This window comes from Galeopterus variegatus, unplaced genomic scaffold, assembly GCF_000696425.1.
Source record: "Galeopterus variegatus unplaced genomic scaffold, G_variegatus-3.0.2 Scaffold5551, whole genome shotgun sequence".
NCBI lineage: Eukaryota > Metazoa > Chordata > Mammalia > Dermoptera > Cynocephalidae > Galeopterus > Galeopterus variegatus.
Window position 1 is genome coordinate 44,228 of NW_007731662.1, and position 8,945 is coordinate 53,172.

General features: G+C 37.6%; 2 protein-coding genes across 2 annotated transcripts in view; both read right to left on the reverse strand.

Annotated features, from left to right (window-relative positions):
• Nucleotides 1-145, reverse strand: part of LOC103605033 (forkhead box protein D4-like) — a 2,288-nt gene extending 2,143 nt beyond the window's left edge. The window contains exon 1 of the mRNA XM_008589614.1: nucleotides 32-145. Coding sequence (XP_008587836.1) covers nucleotides 32-145 — 114 coding nt within the window. The remainder of the gene's footprint in view (nucleotides 1-31) is intronic.
• Nucleotides 146-7,385: 7,240 nt separating this feature from the next.
• The window catches only part of LOC103605031 (putative COBW domain-containing protein 7), a 14,198-nt gene continuing 12,638 nt past the window's right edge, over nucleotides 7,386-8,945 (reverse strand). Inside the window, 2 exon segments of the mRNA XM_008589613.1 lie at nucleotides 7,386-8,118; nucleotides 8,504-8,633. Coding sequence (XP_008587835.1) covers nucleotides 8,048-8,118; nucleotides 8,504-8,633 — 201 coding nt within the window. The 3' untranslated portion in view covers nucleotides 7,386-8,047.

Genomic DNA, 8,945 nt, shown 5'->3' on the forward strand with positions numbered 1-8,945 from the left:
GCGGCTGCTCTGCGAACCGACGGCTCCCCGCCGCGTCTCCACCTTCCTCCTCGCCCAGGACGTCGATCTCGCCGTCTTCTCCGTCGGAGCCCCGGAGGTTGCGAGGCGTCGTGGGGCGAAGGAGCTGAGCTCCCGGCAAGTTCATGGACGAGCAGGTCCCGCCGACGCAGGGGAGGTGGGACGCTCGTGGTCGCGCTTCCAGGTGTTCTTCTCTTCTGCCGGCTTCTCCTCCTTTCCAGCGCCGTCCAGCAAGATGCATTTGCCTTTTATTAAAGCGTCCTCGCGCCCTGTGCGGTGGGCTCCCCGCCCCCTGGTACCCTTCCTTCCCCGACCTTGCTCCTGACGCAGCCAATGATGAGGGTCCGCTGCGCAAACCCCGCACACGCCGACGGCGCTCGGCCGCCGCCTCCCCGCACCCACCCTCCACCGAGGAAGACGCCCCCCTCGCCGGGCTCAGCCAGCCGGTCGGCCCCGGACTCGCGGGGCTCTGTTAACGCGCTTGCAAAACCGCGCAAATAAAAATGAGGTAGAAGATCAACCACCTATGGCCATGTCGACATGGAGACCGAAATTGGGGAAGGAGAGCACTGAAATGTATAAGGTGTTCGTCCAAAATGTGTGACAGTGAAAGCATGTTTTCGTGTTTCACAGCTGGCTGATCATTCATTTTCATTGGTGGGCTCTGTCCTCATCCAGAATGGTGGACTGAATTATTTTTAATGTTCTGACTATATTCCCGAGCTCAAGGGGGTGTCCGGGTGTAGCTGCCCAAAATGCCCTCGCTGACTCAAATGATCAGAAAAGTCTGAAATGTCCTAGCAGTGAGTTGTGGAAGCTCAGGGTGGAGGAAAAGCAGGAGAGAGAAAGAAGCGTCTCCTTGTCCCCTTACAGCAGTGATTCTTCAGCTTCTTTCAACCTTTAACCACAGTGAGAAGAAATACATTGTCTACCACAGTCCTGCACATACATATATAACTAAAATGGGATTCACAAAACAACATACACTACAGTGATCACTGATGTTTCTTTTCTTTTTCTGAATGGTCATGATCAACTAAATTGGTTTCACCACAAAAATCCTGTTTTCACAAATTGGCCCAACTCAAAGGGATGCACCCAGTGTGTGGTGGCTTTTGCCTCTGTCTCCCCCTCCCTCCCACTCCCTTCATTCTTTTCAGAAAAGACAACATTAAGCATTTTTACTGCAATAGTACGTAATAAAACTTGAAACTTAAATGAAGCAAAGGACGTCTGCAGTGTCGATATATTTGAATCACTGGGTGGTCATTCGGTATCCACACTGGAGAGAAGTGGATGACAGAAGCTGTGTTTACCTCACTCATCTGACATCCTAGGAAGGAACAAGGCTTTTAGGTTGGCTTCGTTTAAGTTAGCTAGCTCAGAGACTAAAGTAGCCGTACAGTGGAATACAATTTAATGTCAGTTATATAAATAGGGGTCTTCTGGTAGAATACGAAGCCACAGTACACATTCAATATTTAAAACCAACCGACTTGGGGGAAAATTTTGAGATAGCATTCAATTAAAATGCAACCTAAAATAATATGGTGTTATACCATTGATTGTCACATAGTAAATCTTCCATTAGTGTTTGTAACATGACGATAAATTTTCAGTGAGAAATCAGAAGCCAGCTACAAGGGCGAAATACAAGAAAAAGTAGTTTGGTGCCTTCGGAATTAAAGGTAAGCTAAAAGTAGCTAGTGCCTTCAGGATAAAATTTGGAGAGCAGCTTTCTTGCAAATTTTTTTTTAAGCCTTAGCCTCTATTCCTGAGGTTTTTGCCCTTTAAGACTCTCTGGTTATAGGAAGCTTGAAGTAGGACAAATAACAGAAGGTTCTGAGCCTAACACATTTGTGTTTGAATCCCAAATTTACCAATGCCTACTTGTGTGATCTACTAAACTAAGCTCCATGAGGGCCAGGACAGGTGTCTCATTCAACATTATATTCACAGATGTCTCCCCCCTCAACCCCCTGCAGGTGAGGCACATTTCTTCCATCAGCATGGAAATCCGATTATCTGGGAGAGGGAGTATTGTTAGTTTTCCTAGAGTCAACTTCTATGAAGATTTGGGTTATTTAAAAATGAAAACAGATGTCTCCCCCCTCAACCCCCTGCAGGTGAGGCACATTTCTTCCATCAGCATGGAAATCCGATTATCTGGGAAAAGGAGTATTGTTAGTTTTCCTAGAGTCAACTTCTATGAAGATTTGGGTTATTTAAAAATGAAAGGAGAAAAGTAAGGATAGACTCAAAAACAAAACAAAACAAAAAACCCACACAGATGAGGGTATATGAAAGGGGGCACAGCAGACAACTGAAATTGTCCCAGTGGCCAAAGCTGGGACAATTTGGGCAACAAAGTAGTATTGCATTATAACCCAAAGTATAAAATAAATACACGTGTCGACACTGATAAAAATAAATGACCGTGTAAGTTAATAAATGGGTGAAAAGAGACAAATCTCCCCTGCAAAATTCCAAATAAATTGTGTAAATACTCCACCCTTAAGGAAGTAGGGCATAACTCCCCACTCTTTTAATGTGGGCTGCACATAATAATTTCCCTCTAAAGAGAACAGTATGGAAAGGGGGAAGAGTAACTCTACAGTGGAGAAACCTGACCAACACCACTTCAGCCAAGTGATCAGGAGATCAAGGTCAACATCAGTAGTCATAAATCATGTTGATAGTATATGCCCTTGATATGATGTGATGAAAATGACACTGTGTGATCTTCCTCCCCCAAACCCCAGCCTAATCATGAGAAAAACATCAGACAAATTGCAATAAAGGAGCATGTTGTGTACGCTTCAAAACTGTCAAGGTCATCAAAACAAGGAAAGTCTATGAAGGTGTCTCAGTCAAAAGCAGGCTAAAGAGACATGAGTACTAAATGTAATGTGGTATCCCAGATGGGATTCTGGAACAGAAAAAGGATATTGAGTAAAACCAAAAAATATGTGAATAAACTGTAGACTTTATTTAATAATATATGTATCAATATTGGTTCACTAACTGTAACAAATGTAACATACTATTTTAAGATGTTAATAGTGGGGGGAGAGGGAGTGGGGGCAGGGGGAAACTGGAAGTAACTGCTAATGGACAGAGGGTTTCTTTTTGGGGTGATGAAACTGTTCTGGAATTAGATAATGGTAACAATTGTCTAACCAGATATACAAAAACCATTAATTACGTACTTTTAAAGGGTAAATTTTGTGGCATATGAATTATATCTTAATAGTGTTGTACCAAATATATCAATGTAAAAACAAAGAGCTGTAGCAATGAAAAGCAGAATGCTTTGGAAAGACTCCATAATGGCATATCATTCTAAAAAAAAAGAGCTGTAGCAATGAAAAGCAGAATGCTTTGGAAAGACTCCATAATGGCATATCATTCTAAACAAAAAATCAGAAGGAACTCTTACTGCCCAGTCTCAATTCTATAGTTCTGCCTTAAGAATCAAGTCATACTTTGTAGCTCCTGCAACATTTAACATGGAGCCTAGTGCACAGTGGGCACTCAATACTATTGTTGATTATTTCTTTCCTAAGGGTGAGTAGTTGTTTGTTTGTTTGGTTTGGTTTGGTTTTCTATTTGGGTTTTTGTTGTTGTTGTTGTTGTTTTTTACCCCATAAACAAATCAGGGACTCATAAGATGCCATCCTTGTTTGAAAAACAAAACGTTTTAACCTCATCTACGAGAAGGATGGTGATGTCTGGTTTCTTTCTTTCACCCTAAAAATGAAAGGCAATTTAGTCATCAACAGAGTTAAAGGTTGATTCTAGTATTAAGGCTAACTCTGACACAAGAACTCTAGCATACCTTTCTTTCTCATCAAAGCAGGGTGAGTTGCCAGACATTCAAAGGTAGAATTCACTTCTTTCCACATCATCCCCACTAAATATATGGCTTTTCTAGAACTGGGAAAGTCATTTGAAAGCAACCCCAAAATGTAGTTTTCTCAACTACATCAGTAATCCAAAGGAAACAATTATTCAATTGGTAGAAAGCAACCAAGTCCATAATGTTACAAAGCATGGATCATCTGTGTTTTAAAAGCCTTTTAGCTTTATTTTGTTGCTAATTGCCTTAAAATTCATTATCTAGGAATTATAGACTCTAGGAAGAAAGATACATTTTATCTCAACTTCTACCCACAAGTTGTATAAGACTACTTTTAAAAAAATCAAAATACTACATATTTGATTGAAGCAAACCATCAAAAAAATAACTCAGGGTAGCAAGAAGGGAAGATAATTAAATACCCCTTTGGATCAAAATATGCGTAAGAGTCAGTCTAACAAGAATAAATGAGCTATTTGGAAGGTCTTTTCTAGCTCACACATTCCGATAGTCACTGAGAGGGAAGAAACCTATAGGCATCAAGCCCTTTTACCCAGCTGACCCTTTCAATCATCCGGNCCGATAGTCACTGAGAGGGAAGACACCTATAGGCATCAAGCCCTTTTACCCAGCTGACCCTTTCAATCATCCGGTCTTTGCTCACACCTTGTACTGACATTTCCTACAGCTCTATTCAATTGTGTACCAATTTTCTTGTCCCTTTCCCTCAAAGCTGGAAAAAGCCTCACAAAGAACCATTTGTTTTCAGGTGTGCAGAAGCTCGAATTGTATATCAAAGCTTTACTGAAAAAGGGAAATCCACATTTGTTGAAATTCGGGTGCTTTAAATTTAATCCCTGGAACAATCCAGAGAGATCTGCATTGTTATTTTCATTTTATGAATAAAGAGGAAGAGGCTCAAAGAGATTTAGTGATTTATCCTGTATCCCTCAGTAAACCATGAAGTCTTAGATGAACCATGCCTAAACCTTGATCATCACCATCATAATTACCCTGCAAGTCTTCTATAGCAAGCAAAATAATGGCCACATTATTATTATTATTGTTGCATTATAAAAATAAAACTTTCTCTTCGTGATATCTATAGCAAGTTCCAAAGTCTCCTGAAGGTACAGGTTAAACTATGGCTCCGATCACTGGAAAATACTTCATTTTGGAAAAAATAATGAAGAACAGGACAATGCACCCTTAAAATAATATATAAACAACATAAGAATACAATATGGGACCCAAAATAAAACTGTAAGATGCCATCCAATCCAGCCTGGCAAAAGTTAAAATGTGTTAGTTATGATTGGGAAAATGGACACTCCATACACTACTGTATGAAGGCAAAACATAAAGCCATTTCTCTGGAAGGGCAATTTATCAGTATGTATTAAAATTTCCAATATGCATATCCTGGAAGCTAGTGATTCCACTTTTATGTACCTATTCTAGAGAAACACTGACACATAAGAACAAAGAGGCATGTACAATGGTGTTCACAGCAGCGCTGTTTGCAATTTCAAAAACAGAAACAACTGATTCATCTACCTCAGAGATCATTCTCACATCAGTTCCCCAGCTTAACACCCCTCAGTCACTTCCCAGGGTATTAAGAATAATCCAAATGTTTACTCTGTCCTATAAGGTGCAACAAACCCAGCTCTGGCTCACAACTGCAATCTCATTTCATAGCCTTGCTTTCTAATCTTCCACCACCCTTGCCTTTTTCCTGGCCTCCCAACACACTGTGCTGGTGGCCCACCTAAATAATGGGCCTTTGCACTACTCACTCTGTGTAGAGCTTTCTCCCCTACTTTGTATGAATGACTCCTTTTAATTCATTTCTCAACTTAGGAGCCACCTCTCTTCAGAGAGGCCTTCTATGACCAATCTGAAGTTGATCTTTATTTTTACCAGTCTGCCTACGACATTTATCTCCCTGCACCACAATGTAAGCAATATGAACACCTAGCCTTTAATCTGTTCTGTGCAGATTCAGCCCCAGCACTAATACTGGAAGCCCTCGATAAATTTTTTTTACATGAATGTATTCCATGCTATACTATGAATTTCTATGCAGCAGTTAAAGAATAGACAGATTTATAGGCACTGTCATGGAAAGATCTTAGACTAAAAAAAATTTTTTTTTCTTTAAGCAAACTGCATTATAAAGTATAAAGAATAATGTTTTATTTAACACACATTGTAACATACATATATAAATATACATATATATATATATATATTTTTTTTTAAACCTTCCCTTGATATCTGTGGCAAGTTTCTAAGTTTCCTGAAGAGCGAGCTTAAACTACAGCTCTGATCACTGAAAAATAATTTACTTTGGGAAACATGTGTAAGTGAAAAGAAATGTCTGAAAGAATAGAAGAGAATATTGGCTTAGCCCTAAGAAGTGACAAGGATTGAAGGAAAAGGGTCAGGGAAGACTGACTTCACCTGTGATGTTTGCATTTTTATAACAAAAATATATTTATGCAATACTTGTGTAATGAAAAATATTTAAAGATTAATACATTTTAAAGGAAAAACCAAATACATTTTATAAATAGATTTTCAAAAGTATGGATTAATGTTATTTCAAACATTTCTCCTACAACAGGACAAGTAATTATTGGCCCTTTCTCATAGTCTAGAACAGACCTATTTGCCAAGAAATATTAAGTATTATTGTGACATTAATTATAAAACAACTTAAAATTGTTAGGAAGAAGAACATGTTTATCTTGGCTCTCCCATGTGCCGCGAGCTGAGTTGGGAGCAGTACAAACCTATTTAATCCTTGGATGGTTGATATTACCACTATCCACTTTATACATAGAAAACTAATCTCAGAGTAAGTACTTTGCCCAAGATTACACAGCCAACCAGCAGCAAAGCTGGAATTAAAGCCCAGATCTGACTCAAAAATCAGCTGACTTTCTGCTGGGCAATTTGCTGCCACAAAATAACCATATTCTCTCAACCATGAATTGAGAGAATGGATTCAGGAGGCAACTGAATGAATACAGAAAAGTTATATAAAAGGTACAGAATAGAGGGGAAGGAAGATCAGGATCAGCAGCCTCATTGGTAGAACCAAGAGAACAGTGACAACCAACTTAGGATAATTTAATCGAGTAGCCTTTCTGCCTCCAGCCACAGGAACCATTCAAAATACAGATGTTAACTCCTTTATTTAAAACCTGAAGAAAAAATTCCAAAAGCCCTTGTGATAGCTTTCTCTGATATTTAACAACCATTAGTTTAGGAAAGCTCTTCTTTAAATTCCATCTACACTTTTCTTGTACAATTTGAGTATAGTTATGCTGACTTAGTCTTTAGTAGGAATAGGAGAAAAGTGAGCCACTGTATACTTACACACCAACCATTTATATAAAGATTGTTAAACTATCAAAACTTATTTGTAGTGATAGCTGAAGTCTGGTACCTCATCAAATTTTAACTTACATTGAAAACAGAAGTTCAAAAACAACCAAAATGAATTTAATACCAGTAGCAAAGTTTACTTAAAATTAAAAGCTCTACAACTGGAATATATTACAAAATAAATGCCTGAAGTTTCATTACACTGACTACCAATAAGGCTTAGCATTAAGAATTAGACATGGTTTAAATTAATTTATTTGACTCAGATTTCTTCCACTTTTAAGTCTCTAGCCACACAAACCTTTTATTTCATTTAATAAAAATGCTATTTGTTGTTTAAAAATTTTGTTAATAAAAATATAGTCATTATATTTCTGTAATCAGCTGAAGTTCTAAGGGAAACTGATAATGTTGAAGAACGTTTTATCATCATTATTATAAATAACTTCCACAGGTGAGACGTTCAGCATATATAAACTCCAAATCCAATCTGAAAGATATTTTTCTGAAATACTTATCTTCAAAAAGAAAAAAACTTCAGAGGATATTATAGTTTATTACATGAATGTCAAATGTTTTACAATACTGATTTACTAAATTTTATGTATTCTACAAAATAAATATTATTTTAAAGTACACTGAAATTCATAACAGAAAATAGATGATTGAAATATATCCAGAAAGAAACTTATTCTCATTTTTATCACCCGGTCCTTTTGATAAGAAATGCTTCAGGAATTATAGACAAACTCAGTCTTCTGTGAAATGTGTTGTTCACTGCTTTTCTGTTTCTGTCACAGTAGCTATAAATAGTTGTTTAAGGATATCTTTATCTAAATTCCTGCCTGTAAATAAAACAAAATATGGTGCGATTACATTATACTTATTAAAATGACACAGTACACCTATCAATTCCAGATCATTAAATGCTTGATGAGCTTCAGAAATTTATAAAAGCAATAGTAATCAAGTGATTCCTTCTTTAACTTTCAAGTTAAGACGCTCAAAATAAGATTAGTGCTTGTATTAATCACTTTTCTAAAACTGTTTGAAGAAGAATAAAAGGCTAAACAAGTTCTCATGAAGGTTATCACATGATTAAGACAAATACATTAACCACAACCTTATTTAGTTACAAAAGAGGATCTGATCTGATCTTATGTAGCACATTGTATCCCTTTCAAATCTATGTTTTACTTTGCTTTAGAAATTTAACCCTTGGTCACTTACCAATAAGGACCAATCGATTTGTTCTCTCAGTGTCATCTTTCCAGCTCACTGGTGTCTCTTCCAGATCATAGAGCTCATGGACACCTTGGACAATCACTTGGTGTGGTTTGTCTTTAACTGACACTAGCCCCTGCTCAAAGGAGAGTGATCGATCAGCCTCAGCTCAAATTTAAAAGCAGAGATAGAGTATCAATGTTAATGAATTATCGTCTTTTGAAAAAAAATAGCAAACTCATGAAGAAGCTATGAAAATTACTTTAACTCCAATTATCCATGCATTAAAAAAATAGTTTCTTAAAACCTCCAATTTTAAAAAGGTTTCTATGCACATTGATTCTAATGATAAAATTAATACATATATTAGGATGTTCTTTCAGTGCTATCACAACAAAAAAATGGAAACAAAAGATAAAATATGTATCACATCCTACTGATTATTCTA